The sequence below is a fragment of the Sinocyclocheilus grahami genome, unplaced genomic scaffold, assembly GCF_001515645.1.
Source record: "Sinocyclocheilus grahami isolate Dianchi unplaced genomic scaffold, SAMN03320097.WGS_v1.1 scaffold343.1, whole genome shotgun sequence".
Taxonomy (NCBI): Eukaryota; Metazoa; Chordata; class Actinopteri; order Cypriniformes; family Cyprinidae; genus Sinocyclocheilus; species Sinocyclocheilus grahami.
The window spans coordinates 208938-226095 of NW_015505522.1; the positions used below are offsets into that span (position 1 = coordinate 208938).

A 17158-nucleotide genomic window follows, 5' to 3' on the forward strand; every position below is an offset into this window, starting at 1 on the left:
CTCGTCTGATGTCTGATCGCTCGTCTGATCTCTGACCGCTCGTCTGATGTCTGGCCGCTCGTCTGATGTCTGACCGCTCGTCTGATCTCTGACCGCTCGTCTGATGTCTGGCCGCTCGTCTGATGTCTGACCGCTCGTCTGATCTCTGACCGCTCGTCTGATGTCTGGCCGCTCGTCTGATGTCTGACCGCTCGTCTGATCTCTGACCGCTCGTCTGATGTCTGATCGCTCGTCTGATGTCTGACCGCTCGTCTGATCTCTGACCGCTCGTCTGATGTTTGATCGCTCGTCTGATGTCTGATCGCTCGTCTGATGTCTGACCGCTCGTCTGATCTCTGACCGCTCGTCTGATGTCTGATCGCTCGTCTGATGTCTGATCGCTCGTCTGATGTCTGACCGCGCGTCTGATGTCTGATCGCTCGTCTGATCTCTGACCGCACGTCTGATATCTGACCGCGCGTCTGATGTCTGACCGCTCGTCTGTTGTCTGACCGCTCGTCTGATCTCCTCACAGGCCAGTCTGGGCGGCAGGTTACGGATGATCATCACAGGAGCGGCTCCTGCGTCTCCGACCGTGCTGGACTTCCTGCGAGCGGCACTGGGCTGTCAGGTGTACGAGGCGTACGGTCAGACGGAGTGCACCGCCGGATGCACCTACACCACTCCTGGAGACTGGACGGCCGGTGAGACTCTCATCAGCATAATCAGCACTCACACATCTGAACTACTGTACTGATTTATATGGGTCTAATCGAATTCTGGTTCTGTTTTGTTCAGTCTAAAAGAAAATAACACTCCTCAAAGAAAAAAAAAAAAAAGAAGAAATATCATTGATGATGTTATTACAGTTTTTTTTTAATTGCTTACACACATTTTCAAAGAATTGCACACACAAAATGCAAAATGCCTGGCAAACTTTTTTTACTTTAAGCATTTGTGTTTGTGAATACAGTATCACACAGTACGAAAGAAAAGAAATACATGAAGCATGTGTAGTTGTGTAGATGTGTGTTTATAGGCCTGATCTAAAGCCTGTTCAGTGAAGCACACGTGAGGAGTTAGTGATGAATTAGTGAGGCTTTCTGATTGGTGGAGTCTGAAAAAGGAAATCAAGACACTTCCTGTTAGATTTGTGTGTTACACAGAGAACTGTGTGTTGTGTTTTGCAAAAAGTGTTTTATGAAATTGAAAACGTAAATTTTAGGCTTCAAAGTCTGAGATTAGTGCAAGGTTTTGTAGATTTGGTGTGTGCTTCTGCTGTTTGAGTGTCAGCTTTCAGAAACTGTGTGACGAGTAAAGATTCTGTGTAAGCAGTTAAAACTGTAATATTATTAATTATACTATTATAAATACTTTTTTAATGGTTATCTTTACTGACCGCACAAACTACACTGTAAATACTGCTAACCTCCAACTGTTACCTTAAAGAGCTATTTTTACCTGATTTAATCATAATAATTCATATTAAATAAATTTAAATGTTTGAACGAAACCGGGAACCAATGTATCAAATTAGAGTATGATTTATTCCAGTGTGGTGTGATTATTATTCTAACACGTCATGATACTCATTACAGCTGATCCGTAACAGTTTTGTAACACACTCAATGTGCTTATTATTGCTTTTATTAAACAGTTACATAGCAAAAACCTTAAGGCAGAAACATGTGCACTGCATCGCTGCAATCCTGCAGACTGAAGGTTTGTTTTAATGCGGCTCAGAGGTCACACGTCTCCAATGATATCAATTCACAGGTCAGAGTTCAGCAAACCTGAACTTTGGAGCGCAGCGATCTTGTTTTTCCCGTCTCCAGCATTCACATGTGTATGAACGGTGTAGTGTGAGTAGACTGACCGATCAAGATTATATCCTGCAAAGACTGACACCATGTGCATTCAGTGAGTTGAATATTGTGCAGCAGTATGAAGCAATTGTGAGAAAATGTCTTGATTGTGCCATCTGTACGCACAGCTCTCCCTCTTGTGGCTGGTTTTTACATGACACTTCATTTGAGTTTTGCTCTCAGTAGTGATGTCTTTACAGTCGGTCATTGTGTTTTTCAGTCATTATCTCCTTTAAACAGTCGTTTATACAGTCATCTGTAACAGGTCTGGACTTATGTTTGTTGAAGCAGTTGAAATAAACCAGATAATACATGATATTACTCTTTGCCTGGGGGATTGTGTTATATGTGTATTTATTTGAAAACAGGACAGCATGTAAAGAGTTTTCAGGAGTAACACAATCATTTTCCAGCTCTGTACTGAAATGTGTGTGCAGGTTTCTCTCCGTGTTCGTCCATGCTGTGGACTGAAGACTGGACGGCGTGCTAAAGCATATCACTGTGATGCAGTTATTCTCCTCCGGTTTGTTTCTACAGGTCATGTAGGCGCTCCGCTGCCCTGTAATCTCATTAAACTGCTGGATGTGGCTGAGAAGAACTACTTTGCTGCTAAAGGAGAGGGAGAGGTTTGTTAACACGGCCTGCGCACAAATCCTCTGAAAATACTTTACAATCAAGAAAACGGAAAGTAGAAATCTACTTATATTTGCAGAAATGTAAACACAATTTCCCTAAAATGTCTAATGCATGATGTAAAAAGGTTTTTCCATTATTTATTTATTTATTATTATTATTATTACATGTTATCTTCCATTTGGATGCCACTAAGCTCTTTACAAGTGTACATTGCTCCTAATTTAGCGGTCTGTAAAACAGCAAACACCCGACTGAAGACCAAAGCCCACTGTCTGTCGTTACGACGTCTTCAGAGTCTCAGTCAACAGCTATTGGTCAGTCTGAACATGTGAGCCTTACACATTCTGTATCATGTTAGAATTTGGAGAGAGAGAAAAGAAAAGAGATTTCCCCACGGTTTTGTCCAGCTGTTGTTTGTGTTTTGGTTATTGAAACAGCTCACTTGCATCTTCTCCTGATAATGAAGTCTTTTATGCGCATGTACATCTCTGCATATACACACAAATAGTGATGAGTGTGTGAAAAACATGTAAAAATAAAAAATAATTATTTGTAAATCTATTGGTGGTCTTCAGAGTATGTGAAGCCTCCCCGCTCAGATCAGAGAAATATCTAATCTTCTTTGTACCACAGATAAAAGCAGGCTTTATGATTTCTTTAGTGGTTTGTTAAGCCCACACAACATCTATCTATCTGTACTGCTGTCCAAACGGTTTCCATATTTCATCAATAATAAAGGTGCAGCAATCAGGAGCTTATCAGTCATCGCTGATATATCCAGCCCTGCTCTGAATCAGATTTGAGCATTGAGACTTTCAGGTTTTAATCGTCCCCATCCATCCCATCCACAGTGATACGGTGATACGGTGAGTCGGTCGATCCCATCGTTTTTCAGTAAACGTGCTCTAAAGTTTGAAACTACAGTGTTCGACTTTATGAAGACAATAATTGCTTTATTAAGCGTGACTGCACCTCTCTACAACCTCCTAAAACATACTTTTGGACGCCTCAATTAAACATTTACTTTTAGTGCTGGTGCTGTTTATTATGCTATTTTTAGAGTTATGATGACTTCTAATTGCATAATCCATAATAACGCTTCCTCCAGTGAACAAGTGCCTCTGCTGTCGTCTCTCGCATCAGAATCCAGCCACATATGTGTTTAGAGCTGTTTAAACGCTGCTTGATCTGTGCAGATTTCTCTCCTGATTCACACCAGAACACTGACTCTCTGGAGGAAGAGTTATTATGGATTATGGACTCTATGTATTTTAGTTAAAAACGTCTTAATGCTGGATTAGTTTCAGGTTTTGTCTTCTCCAGATGTTCACTGATGGACTGGAGTGCTGTGGATTACTGTGATGTTTCTCTGATTCTGACGGCACCCAATGTGTTTTTGACCGGTCTGGGAGAAAGACGACGTATGGTCATCCTACCTTCTGCAAATGCTAGGCTATAAAATCATCAAATCAAATGGACAGCAACATTTGTTCATATTCAGAACCTAGTTTCTGCTCTCAAAATTTAGCTTCTGTATTTCTTACAATTGATAACTTTGTGAATTTATGATAATTTTTGTTTTCTAACATTTGTCTGTATGGTGGGAAAATCCCATTCACAAAGCAAGAGGCCTTTATCTCTGTTACCTTCTCTTCAGAACATCATAATGCAGAAGCTATAAAGAAGCCTAACACTAGCTATGTTTACAGTGTTTATTATATTGCTTGTAAACATTAGGTCTACTTCTGAATTAAATTATAAAATGTAACTTATATGCGACTTAGGGTTAGTGTTTCCCCCTAAAAAACACATTTTTATACGCGTAAAGTGTGCAACTTTACAGATCTTCTTTATGCACCAAGAGCTTGTAACACTCCAAAGAGAAAGGAACACTTGAAATCGCATCATATGACCCCTTTAACAGTAATTTACCAGTAAAGTCTGAATGTGTGAAAGGGGCTAGTGTCATGAAACATGACACGCGTACTGAATCAATGTTAGCCAATAGAGGCATATTTATTGAAAACAACAAGAAAAATAAGCAGCGCATGACCTAAAAGAGCAAACCTAATACCCTACATTAAACAGAATACCATGTAAAAGTCAGCATATTATAACCAGAGGTTGCGTTAACGGAAAATGGTCTTTCATTTACTAAAGTAAATAAAAAAATAACGATAAGGCCGTATGTCCGACAAAAAAGCGTTTTTAGCCAGCTGTGAACGCTTGAGAGCATAGCCCTTATCAATGTCTGCATGAAATACCTCTGCTTTTGATTAACGCTATGTTGATACAGTAAGCGTTAATCATTCCAACGCAATCTTAAGTTGAATCATATAATATAAAATATCTACATTCACTACGGATCTCGGATGAAAGTTAAACAGAAACTCGGTATGGTAAACAACTCAAATAAGATGTGGCTTAATAATTTATCTCTGTAGATTTATTATATACAGTGATTTGCATTAAGCTGTAAGCCCTAATACTACAAATAGAAGAAAATCATATATGTAAATGTTATCTTGCGGCAGCTCGTTGATACCTGGCCACTTGTTTGTACGGATTAAGTTTCATTCATTCATTTGATCGCTAGCATGCTTGTTCGGCATCTCTAATAATAAGGAATCTTCAGCTTGGTTCATTCAAGTCAAGGTGTTTATTTGCATAGCATCCACAATACACATAATTTCAAAGCAGCTTCTTGTTTCTGTTACCTCTATAATGGCTTAATTCTTTAGCACTGAGCAGTTTTACTGGGCAATATGGCGATATATAACAATGATAAATGAGCCACTGTTTGAGATCTAGCTATGTGTTCTCCCCTTTAAAAAATAGCCATGGTTTTGCCAGGAACAGCGCTTGGCATGCTCCTGGCATTTAAAAAAAAATGCAGTGCTCCCATTCAGAACAATTGAAAAAATACGCTAGCCTCGGGGAAAAGCACTTTAGTGGACACGCGGCCAAATTCAAAATACTTAGAGCATGATTGAAACTGAGCACCTTTTTGCACATATCAACCAAACAAGATTTAGTTAAACTTGCTCATCCCTAAATTAATTCATTTGATTGATGCCGCCCTGTATTTTGTGCACGAATGAAGGAATGCCTCACATGACATTAATTAAAGGGGTGATATTATGCTTTTTCACTTTTTAAATTTTAGTTAGTCTGTAATGTTGCTGTTTGAGCACAAAAAAGATCTGCAAAGGTTACAAAGCTCAAACACACCGGCCCAGCTAACCAATCACAGCACATTTCGTATTTCAGAAGGCGGGCCTTCATTTGATACAGGAACTATTCGAGCCGTTCATGCCAGACTGGGGAGAGAGGTGTTGTAATAATGTAAAATATGTGAAAAATAATGTGTTTTTGAACAACCTAGTATGAGAGCCTGTTCTAGTACACCCCCCTCAAAACAAAATCAAGACTTTGTAAAAGAGCATAATAGGACTCCTTTAAGGGATGTCAAGTATTCCAAAGAGTTGCAGAGTAATCACTATATAATTATCAAAGTATGTGGTTTTTGGCAGACTGCTAATGCTTTCTTCCACTGCGTGAACCTGATTGAGTATCTGCTGATGATATGTGTGGATCCGCGGGGCTACTGGAGGAGTCCCCTCAATGTGCTGTCTGCGTTTGTGCTCCTGCTCTCCTCCGTCTGCATGAGTCTGAGCATGCCTCTGAAGCACCTGGTCTGCATTTGCGTCCTGCTAGTCTTCAGGCTCAGGAATTACACGGATGTCGAGCAGGTCGTCATATGACAAGCGTACAGGAGTTTTCCATCTGATTTTTTATTTTTTTATTTTTGCAATCAGTGTTTGCGTTGTTGGTGTCTTTCAGGAGTACACTGCAGGCATCTGGAGGGGACTGAAGAAAGCCAGCTTGATCTATTTCTTGATCTTTGTGATCGTACTGGTTTTCGCTATGGCTGGTCACTCGTTTTTTGGAGACCCAAACAGAGGAGATCCAAAACACTGGGGAGACCTCGGCACAGCCCTGGTCACGCTCTTCAGACTGCTCGTAGTAAGATGAGGAATTATTCTTACGTTTTCTGACATTTGTCAGGTACATGTAAACATCTTAAACATCAGGCCATCCTGTCATTAGTAGGACTCAACAGATGTTCTGCAGATATCTTTGAGCTTTAGCAATAGATCTTTTGATTAGCGAAACGATTGCCAAGCATTTGGACAGGCTTGTAAAATAGATGCTTGACAGGAATCAAATGCTTGACCTCGAACTCTGTGTGTCAATAGCTGTATGATTGGACGAAGGTGCATCAGGACCTCGACAAAGCGGGTGTGAGCTACAGCAGCGTCTTCGTCATCGGCTTTATTATTACATGCTACTTCATACTCCTCGTTATAGCCAGGGCTGTTTTCATCACTGAATGCCGGGTAATAACCTGTTTTACACGACTAAAGTTGACTTTGAAAATGTGAAAATGTGCTTGCTTGTTATTCTGTTTTGCAATGAAACCTGAATTTATTTAGGTGAATTTAGTAGAAACGGTGCAATTAGGGCTTTGCAAATTAGAAAGGTCACGATCTGCACATGAAAGTGAACTGACCGATACGGTTGGCAATATTCACTTCCACACCATTATCAGAGGGTTTGGAAGATTTGCACACAACGGGCCCTATCATAAACCCGGCGCAATGCGCCCATTTGTGCGCTCATGAGCGTGCTGGTCTGAAAACGAGGTGTGTTCAGGCGCATTGTTGGCGCGTTGCTATTTTGAGGCAACTGAAATAGACCAACTAAAACCTGGTCTAAAGTCAATGGCGCAGTATTTTTTTTACAGTACTTACTTACTACTTATTTTTTTAACGTACTTACAGTCTGTGAGTCAGAACATCCGGCATTGTAGTCTACTCTCCCAGGATCAGGTAACAGTCCTCCATAAAATGTGCTGCACACATCTGAATATTTGGGCTGAACCGTTCTGGAACAGTGTTGTAAATACAACTTAACCATGACTTCTTTATGCACCAAGAGCTTGTAACACTCCAAAGAGAAAGGAAAAATTTAAATCCCATCATATGACCTCTTTAAAGGATTACAATGTAAAAGATTATTATTATGTAGGCTACATAAATATAAAAATGCCTACATGTCATAATGGATAGTCATTGCATGTATCATAAGACTACCTATTTGCTCGTGCACGAGCAGCTCCATTTCATCTCTGGAGACACGTTCAGTCTTTGCGCTCGCAAATTCCGTCGTGTAAATAGCGAATCCGCCATGGCACGAGTGCAACTGGCTCTTAAAGGGAATGGGAGAAGAGACTCTGATTGGTTTTTTGCACATTATGCCCAAAACACACCCATTACTCATTAAGAGAATAGGCACAATCCTGTTAAACCATGCGCCGGGCACGCTGCCCGTTTTTAAAAGTGGATTCGGACACGCCCTGAGTGCACCTGCGCCGTGCGCTTAGATCGTTAAAATAGGGCCCAAAATGACCAGAAATTGTCATGGATCTTTAATATATTATTTTATGCTATATAAGAGGATACACAACAATATTAATCGTACAATACTTTATACCAAGATATAAAGAAAATTGGGACCCTAAAGCCGCTCCCTGTTTCTGGATAAAAAAACGAATAGGAAATAGTTAAATATAACATAAAAAATGAAGTGATTTCAAAGACAAATTTAGAGGATGGTATGATTTTAGTTCTTTGTTCAAGAAACAATCCAGATATTAGAATATGATATGATATGGAGACGACATTTATTATAGTATAAAGAGAGGACAATCAGTGTAGTGAGAAAAACCTTCGCATCCCAGGCTTACTGTTTAACTGTTTAATCAAATCTCCTGTATGTTTAATGTATGATGGGCGCTGCTCTACCAAATGATTTCAACCATTATTTTGTTTCAATTACAGTTCAATATCAGTTCTCTTTTATCTTTACTGATGTTCTGCAGAGTGCATTTGGGAAGGCAGCGGAAAGGAAGAAACGTGCGCGTGAAGAGGAGGTAAAGAAGAAGGTGGAGGAGGTGCTGGAAAGGGCTAAACAGGTTAGTTTGAGACATTAATCACGGACTCAGTGTCACTGAACTGCTTAAAGGAGCATGAAACACTGAACAGAGATGCCTGGGTTTCATATCATACAAGAAACTGTTCGACACATTCATTTTCATTTCTGGATAAATATGGTGAACTTCACTAAAGACAGATTCATCTGTACTTATTTCTACAGTGAAGACTATCCAGTGTTATTTTACATTTCATTAGTTAATTCAGTGTCTGTACCTGAGTACTATTGTTAGACCTTCCTAAAAAACTTAAAGCACTGTTTATTTCATTTGTATCTTTATTCTATTGTATTTACTTGTGCTATTCTTTATCATTTTTTGTTTTCATTTTATTACTAAGTTTACTTGCTTATTTTATTTAAAATATAATATCAAAGTCATAATTTTGGCATCATGGCAACACTACGCGCTGTCAGAATATTTCTCCTGTAATAATTGTGAGGTTGTAATGTTTACAGATGGTATGTTAGGTAATATCAGTAAATTCTGCATCACCGCTTTACTCTCTAATGTGCATTTAATGAGACATTATGTCAATTTACTCACTTATCTGTGAAATATAGTAGGTTATCATTGTTATATTCCATATACTTCATCTTATAGGCTTCTGATATTTTGATAAAATATTACCCAATGTGTCATGTATATGTACAATATTTTTCAATAACCATTTTCTTTTCTTTTCTTTTTTTTACGGTAGCACCATGCCCCAAAACTCCGGAGTGTGAGGGAACTCAAAAGGTCCTTATGTCATGATCGATTTATTTATGCGCAGGACAAGATCACTAGTTCTTCTTTCATAGGGACATTTATGCAGCAGCTGAATAAACGAGAACAAACCATGTTAGAGTGAGTGACTGTGTGTGATTTCATATTCTGTTTTTGGACTGGATACTCATTTTTTAAATTTAACTTCGTCTTTTGTCATAACTCTGTACGCAGGTGGTGGCGGCTGATAAATGAGAAGATGGCTGTACTGAAGGAGGAGCTCGAGGACAAGCTGAACGAGGACGCTCTTGCTGAGGGTAAGTGCGGTCCTACTGCAGCTTGTGAGTTTTACAAACAACAAATAATGCATAATGTTTGTGCCGAATCCGTCCAACTGCGGCATTACATTTATTTCTGTTGGTGTGCCATCAGTTTTTAGGTGAGTTTATAACCAATCACGCAGGTTTCTGTTGAGCTTACGAGTGTAAGGGCCAATCAGAGACGGTCAGAGACTGTGTGTGATTTCATATTCTGTTTTTGGACTGGATACTCATTTTTTAAATTTAACTTCGTCTTTTGTCATAACTCTGTACGCAGGTGGTGGCGGCTGATAAATGAGAAGATGGCTGTACTGAAGGAGGAGCTCGAGGACAAGCTGAACGAGGACGCTCTTGCTGAGGGTAAGTGCGGTCCTACTGCAGCTTGTGAGTCTTTACAAACAACAAATAATACATAATGTTTGTGCCGAATCCGTCCAACTGCGGCATTACATTTAGTTCTGTTGGTGTGCCATCAGTTTTTAGGTGAGTTTATAACCAATCACGCAGGTTTCTGTTGAGCTTACGAGTGTAAGGGCCAATCAGAGACGGTCAGAGGGCGCTGGAATTCATGAAGCATCTCTTGTCTCATGCCATACTGTACCTGTGTGTGTGTGTGTGTTGTGTGTGTGTGTGTTGGCTGTGAATAACAGGCACTAATGACAGATGAAACCATTGGAAATGTACCCATATTGATCCTCGGCAACAAGATCGACAAACCTGAAGCCATCAGTGAGGAGAAACTGCACGAGATCTTTGGCCTGTACGGTCAGACGACGGGAAAGGTAAGACAGCACTCTCAGGGACGCTCTTGTGCTTCACTGCACTGCTCTGGATTGTTTTTCTATGTAAACATCCTCTAGATAGACTGCAACTGACTGTTGCCCCATGTCTCGAGATGCTGCCTTCTTTTGCATTCATCAGCTCTGCGGTAGGATAGTATCGTGCAGCAGGTCGTGATTTTAAAAGCGAAAGCTCCAATGAGGAAGAACTGAGGTGCTATGGTCTGTCACGTCACATTAGAGCTCCAAAAGAGTACTTATCGTTTGAACTTCATCATAAAATGAACAGTTTGAAAGCTGAGGCTTTTATATCAGGCGTAATTTGCAATATTTTGTTATATATATATATTTATATATATATACTGTATATATATATAAATAGGGCTGTACGTTAACTTTTTTTGCAGCACAGGTCAAACAGTTGTAGCACAAGTATACAACGTCTATTATCATGTCTGAAAACAAACACAAGTCATGGAGTTCATCATTAAACAGGCACTGATGTTCAGCACAAAAAATACAAACCATCACAAAAAGTAGAAGAGTGCAAAAACATAACACATCTTACACCTCAACAAAATGTAAAATAAAAAAGAATGGCAGAGATTTAGGCCAAAGTGGGCGAAGATAAAAAAAAAAAATATATTTTTCAGGTATTTCAGAGTATTTAGCAGTAACATTCAGGAAATTGAACAAATATTAAAATAATCAAGATCGTTCATCAATCAAGAGCAGTGAGACATTTTTCTGTTTGTTTATTAACATTAAAAGTATAGTTCACCCAAAAATGAAAATTCTGTCATCTGTCTGTCAATTCTGTCATAGTGTTTTATTTTTATACCATCATTTACTCACTGTCAAGTTGTTTTAAACCTGAATTAGTTTCTTTCTTCTGTTGAACATAAAAGTTATTTTGAAGAACGTGGGTAAAGAAACAGTTGTTGGTCCCCGGTGGCTTCCACTGATGTTCAGCACAAAAAATACAAACCATCACAAAAAGTAGAAGAGTGCAAAAACATAACACATCTTACACCTCAACAAAATGTAAAATAAAAAAGAATGGCAGAGATTTAGGCCAAAGTGGGCGAAGATAAAAAAATATATATATTTTTCAGGTATTTCAGAGTATTTAGCAGTAACATTCAGGAAATTGAACAAATATTAAAATAATCAAGATCGTTCATCAATCAAGAGCAGTGAGACATTTTTCTGTTTGTTTATTAACATTAAAAGTATAGTTCACCCAAAAATGAAAATTCTGTCATCTGTCTGTCAATTCTGTCATAGTGTTTTATTTTTATACCATCATTTACTCACTCTCAAGTTGTTTTAAACCTGAATTAGTTTCTTTCTTTCTGTTGAACATAAAAGTTATTTTGAAGAACGTGGGTAAAGAAACAGTTGTTGGTCCCCGGTGGCTTCCAGAGTATGTTTTCCTCCTGCTGTGTTTGGTGACCCACATTCTTCAAAATACCTTCTTTTGTGTTCAGCACAAGAAAGAAATTAATACAGGTTTGGGACAACATGTGAGTCAGTAAATAACAACATTAATTTAGTTTTTGGGTGAACTGTTCCTTTAATGACAAGCGGCAGCATGTTTAGTCTCCTGTGCCTTTAAGAGCTGCACACATCTGTTTACTTTCATTTTAGACGTAACCAGCCAACTGTGTTTATATGTAAGGCTTGTGTGCTTTTATGTTGAAACTTTATTAGAACAAACATTACAAAAAAAGTTATTACACAATATTACCACTTTTTTTTTTTACATCCCAAAACCCAAAACAATTTTACACTAATGAAAAGAAGAAAAAGAAAAAAAATGGAAAGAACAAACTAAATAAATATAAATTAATAATAAAATGTTATTATATAAACGTAATCTTATTAAACAGGAGGTAAGACCGTAAGAGACTTGAAGTAATCTGTAAAACAATTACATTTACTAAAATAATTACTTTTCCCTGAACATCTAATTTTTTCCAATTTCAGAACAAACATGGTGTCTACTAACCACTGAGAAATAGTTAGAGGCTTGTTAGATTTCCAGTGGAGCAAAATACGGCACTTTGCTAATGAGGAAAAAGATCAAATATCCAACTGTTTAGAATTAAACTGACCCCAAAGACTGCTGTAGCGGGGCAAACTTCAATTCTAACTTTCAACACCTCAGACAACCGTGTGTGTTTTTGACAGTATTAAGCCCCGTTCACACCAAGAACAATAACTATAAAGATAACGATATTAGCGTCCACACCAGTGGACATTCTAAGCGTACACGCGTCTGCTGCTTTAAATTCTCCAGCTCGTGATGGCAGGATTCATTCTGATTGGCTGTCAATGATTTTATCGTTCATCAGCTCGAACAAAATAGTTCTGGAAGTGATTCCAAAGATATGATTTCTCTGTGCCTTTATCGTTATAGCTGTGGTGTGAACTCTGCTATTCTTTAATATTGAGAACGATTTTTAGAACTATATCTTTATCTTTATAGTTATCGTCCTTGGTGTGTACGGGCCTTTAGATGCGCAAGACAACTCAGTCTAGTAACCAGGCGCTGTTTGACTGGCTCTTAGAGTGCGCCTGCTTAATGCACTCAGAAAAGGCGCACATCAGAACAGCACGTGAATTAAATGTTTAACTGCTAAGACTTTAAAGCAGATAATGTACTTTTGTGATTGCGCAGTGTCCCGTGAGTGTAACTCCACTGCAGACAGAGTTAACATTTGATGTGAATATTGTACAGTATATTGATACAGAGGGGCCAGAACTGCAGCTGATAGAATGTGCGCTGTAGAACGATACTACCATATTTATTCAAAAGCAGTCATATTTGTCAAAAATTGTCATTTCGCACGCACCTAACTACCAAGTGCTGTATAATCAATCTCACACACAAACAAGCACAACGAAATCACTTCACACTATTAAGCGGATGTGTTACGAACATGCAAAACTGTATCTATATAACATGTACAACTGTACAGTGTGGAAAATATTTATTTGATCCCCTGCTGATTTTGTAAGTTTGCCCACTTACACAAAAATGAAGGGTCGGTAATTTTTATGGTAGGTGTATTTTAACGGATAGAGACAGAATACCAACCAAAAAATCCAGAAATGTCTGATTTCAGCGCAGCGTTTCATTCATAGCGTTTACGCTCCTTCACTTCTCACACTCATTATTGTGTAACGATCCTCTGGCTCACATTATCCAGCAAACATGAGGAATATTTGTTCCTATTATCCGATAGAATTTGTTACTTTATCTTCATAAGCCATTATCTGAATAATGTGTTCATCTTTGGGCACATCTACAAGAGTATAGTTAAGTCTTTCTGAAATAACTAGAGATCAGTTAACGGTAGCAGCGGTTCAGTCCAAGTATACGCTCTTCTCAACTCATGCAAGTGAAAAGCAGAGTAATTAAAGCAAAAGTAATAACAAAGAAACAAGCAATGGGCCAAAAAATACAACAGAACAAAGATACAACTGAAATAAAGAGTGTTTTAAGTTCGTCAGGTCAATCTGAAGAAATACTGCAGAAATGACACAGAACAGCTGAAAGTACAATAAACGTATATACTGTATATATAGTTTGACCTACTGAGTTGGAAGAAAATGTTGTTGTAAGTGAAGCTCCTCCTTTCTGGTGGTTTATCCGTGACTAAGGCCACAGACGCTGAGTGTTTTGAGTGCTGTGCTGTGTTCAGGGCTGTGTTCCCGTCGGCGAGCTGAAGACGAGAGCGCTGGAGCTGTTTATGTGCAGCGTGACGGAGAGACGGGGATACGGTGAGGCTCTGCGCTGGCTCTCACACTACCTCCGCTACACAAACACTGCTGACGCCACATAGCTCGTCTGTTCTCACTTCTACTAAATATCACCAGCTCATATTACTTAAACCAGTTGTGATAAAAAAATAATTTGTAATTTATGTAAATACTATGTGATTTTTTTGATCATTTGTAATTGAGTCATCTTAACTTGATCAATATGAATAAAATAAATACATTATTATTAAACACAATTATACATATATTCTTAAAACAGGCAGTGCGAATTGGTCTTAATGAATTAAGTGACTCATCGTTAACATGTTTGCTTTTCTAAATCAATTCATGAAGCATCGTTTTCAAGCGTTTGCTGTGAACTAGCGGCTCGGAGAGATTTCCTCAGTATCTTACAAACAGACTGAGCTCAGTGAGTTAAGAACTGATTTGAATATTGTTTCTGATATCTGCTGATTTTGGATCTCATGCCATGAGCCATCTTCAGTGTTCTGGCTGAGGAAAGGAGGTTCTCGTCCAAGATTTTACAGTACATGCCCCGTCCATTTGCCCCTCAATGCGGTGAAGTCGTCCTGTACCCTTAGCACAGGGTGGCCGCGGGTCCTTAAGAAGTCTTAAAATGTCTTAAATTCAGATTCGATAGGTTTTAAATTTTTTCGGTCCCATTACTGCAAACAAATTTTCCAGTCTGACGAACCCAGTGACCGTTTACAAGTTTATATATAAGCAAACGGCCAGGCAGTACATCGGATTGACAATATGTAAATTTCATCTTAGAAATGTATGCAATAAATTGCACACTGGTTTAAAACTAGTGAAACTGCTAGAAGGAGAGATCAGGTGAGAATGAACCGTGTCAGGAGGAGAGAGGTGAGATCTGATATCTTGTACTTTCTGCACAAATAAACCTAAGAATTCTGTGCAGGTCTCGAGATCGCCAAAAGGGGCTGAGCAAGCGGCTGGATTAAGAACTGAGTTTATAGTTTTAAAAAAGAACTTTTGGCCTGTTTGCATTCATGGCAATCAAATTTGAAAAGTATTGAGATTTCGCATCGCTGACAGACTTTTGATAGGTGGTTAGACAATCTTTCAAAATTCTAACTTTAGGGTTTAGGTGATGCAGATCTAACAACGAATAAAAAGTAATATCATAAAACCCCCACGAGCCAGTAGGCAGCAAAGTTCCTTGAGACAGCGCGCAAAAATAGATAAAACAGATTTTTAAAAAGTTACGGGCAGTATAAAGAGGAGGATCATCCTTGAGTCGCACATACTCGGCCGGATTTAAACCCAAGTAAGCCAGCACACTGAACAGCTAAGCCACAACGCCCTGCAAATACATGAGGAGACCACCTCAACCAGACCAGCATCTGGCAACCAATAATCCGGAAGAAAGTGGGTGCTGATGTAACAGGGAAAACTAATTTGTAATGAATTGTGCCAAAATGTTTGTTCATCTTGCAAAATAATTCTAAGATATTCATTGAATAGAATATATTAAGTGCATCTAAAAGAAAGGGATAATGGGACACATACAGGCGACGAAGGTAAACGATCAGTGGAGTCGGTCGCAGAGAATGGTAGGTGTAAAATCTCTCCGGTCGAACAGAAATAAAATGTTGTCAGAGATGATTTTATTTCTCTTTAAGGTCAAAATTGTTCTTTTAAAAGTATTTTATTTCATATTTGAGTCATAAGAGATATAGAGTCCAAACGAATCTCTACCGCGCAGACTCTGGCTCCAAACGAATCTCTACCGCGGCAGACTCTGGCCCCAAACTAATCTCTACCGCGGCAGACTCTGGCTCCAAACTAATCTCTACTGCGCAGACTCTCTAGATTTTAATTTGTGGTGCTTCTAATTAAATGATAAAAAGCAGTTGCAAATGTTGCACAAAATAAATATCACCACAACTCATCTTTGCACCAATAAAAGTAAAAACACAGTTTTTCTACCAAATTATTTGTAATATCTAATTATTATATTAATATATAACTTACATTGGAAAGGTTTCGTGACCTCTCGCGAGATCTCGGCAAAAAGTCTGACGATTTATTTCCAGAACATAATGCATGATGGGATACACTTAGCCTTGAATAGCGCTCTGGAGCAGTATTCGAGATAGTGTGGGTTTAGTATCCATTAAGGGCACTGCACTCTGGCATTTTGAAGACATGGGACAGACTTGCACACTTGCTTCCTGTTGTGCGCACGCGCTCTCAAGTGGCTAAGACCGCAAGTGTGGGTATTTGGACTAGGTATGGCTTCACTTTTCTACAGTGGAAGGAATAGGAGACGCGCAAGATCTTTTTTTACAGTCTATGGTTTCTTCAGGTGTCCAAACTTTTTGAGCTAGTTTCAGGTCTATGGGATTTAGGATGTAGTTTTTTTTAAAGGAAACCTGGCAACCCTGAACAGGAGAAATAAACTCACTGTCTATGTTCAAACAAAGGTGCAACTTCATGCAGAATACGAATGCACCAGTCAAACCCACGAGCTGTGTTGTACATGGTCGCAACTTCCTGTCTTACCTGTTCAAACCGGTCCTGTCTAATCTCTATATTGGCAATCCACCTGACCTTTGCCAGTTGGTCCACATAGATTTCAAGATTATTCATATTATCTATGACAAAATTCAACCATTGTCTCTCCTCTTCTGTCACATCACCTGGGTTTATGCGGCGCAGCACATCTATCAAAGCACCACGCAGTGCTCTGCAATATTCACCATACATCACTCCATTCGCATTCACGTAGAATTCATCCTCACCAAAGTGAACCACCATGTTTGTCTGAATATCTTCTGCTGTGTTTCGGGGAAGTGTGTGTCTGCCTAATGTATCCATTGCCTAGTATGTTTTTCACAAAGATGCACTCTGTAACTGACTGTGATCCCAAAATGTATGTGTCTGGAGAGATCCTTCAGGTAGTCTCTTATGCTAAATATCTTGGTATTATCCTTGATTCCACTTTATCCTTCAAAAAACAAGTGAAGAAAGTATTGCAAATAACTAAATATAATCTAGAAG

General features: G+C 39.0%; 2 protein-coding genes across 7 annotated transcripts in view; both read left to right on the forward strand.

Moving 5' to 3' along the window:
• The window catches only part of LOC107603247 (long-chain-fatty-acid--CoA ligase 6-like), a 24021-nt gene extending 21515 nt beyond the window's left edge, over nt 1–2506 (forward strand). For 5 of the 6 annotated variants that reach the window (XM_016296002.1, XM_016295997.1, XM_016295996.1 and 2 more), the window contains 2 exons: nt 515–683; nt 2382–2506. In XM_016296002.1, coding sequence (XP_016151488.1) covers nt 515–683; nt 2382–2479 — 267 coding nt within the window. In that variant the 3' untranslated portion in view covers nt 2480–2506. The remainder of the gene's footprint in view (nt 1–514; nt 684–2381) is intronic. The other variant, XM_016295998.1, reaches the window with a different exon arrangement.
• Nucleotides 2507–5951: 3445 nt separating this feature from the next.
• LOC107603205 (cation channel sperm-associated protein 3-like) lies at nt 5952–14210 on the forward strand. Its single transcript, XM_016295947.1, has 11 exons — nt 5952–6232; nt 6324–6506; nt 6740–6880; nt 8425–8517; nt 9236–9384; nt 9478–9560; nt 9676–9682; nt 9841–9923; nt 10083–10111; nt 10214–10345; nt 14053–14210. The coding sequence occupies exons 1-11, from the start codon at nt 6062–6064 to the stop codon at nt 14191–14193; spliced, it is 1212 nt and encodes a 403-aa protein (XP_016151433.1). The 5' UTR covers nt 5952–6061; the 3' UTR covers nt 14194–14210.
• The last annotated feature ends 2948 nt before the right edge of the window (nt 14211–17158 follow it).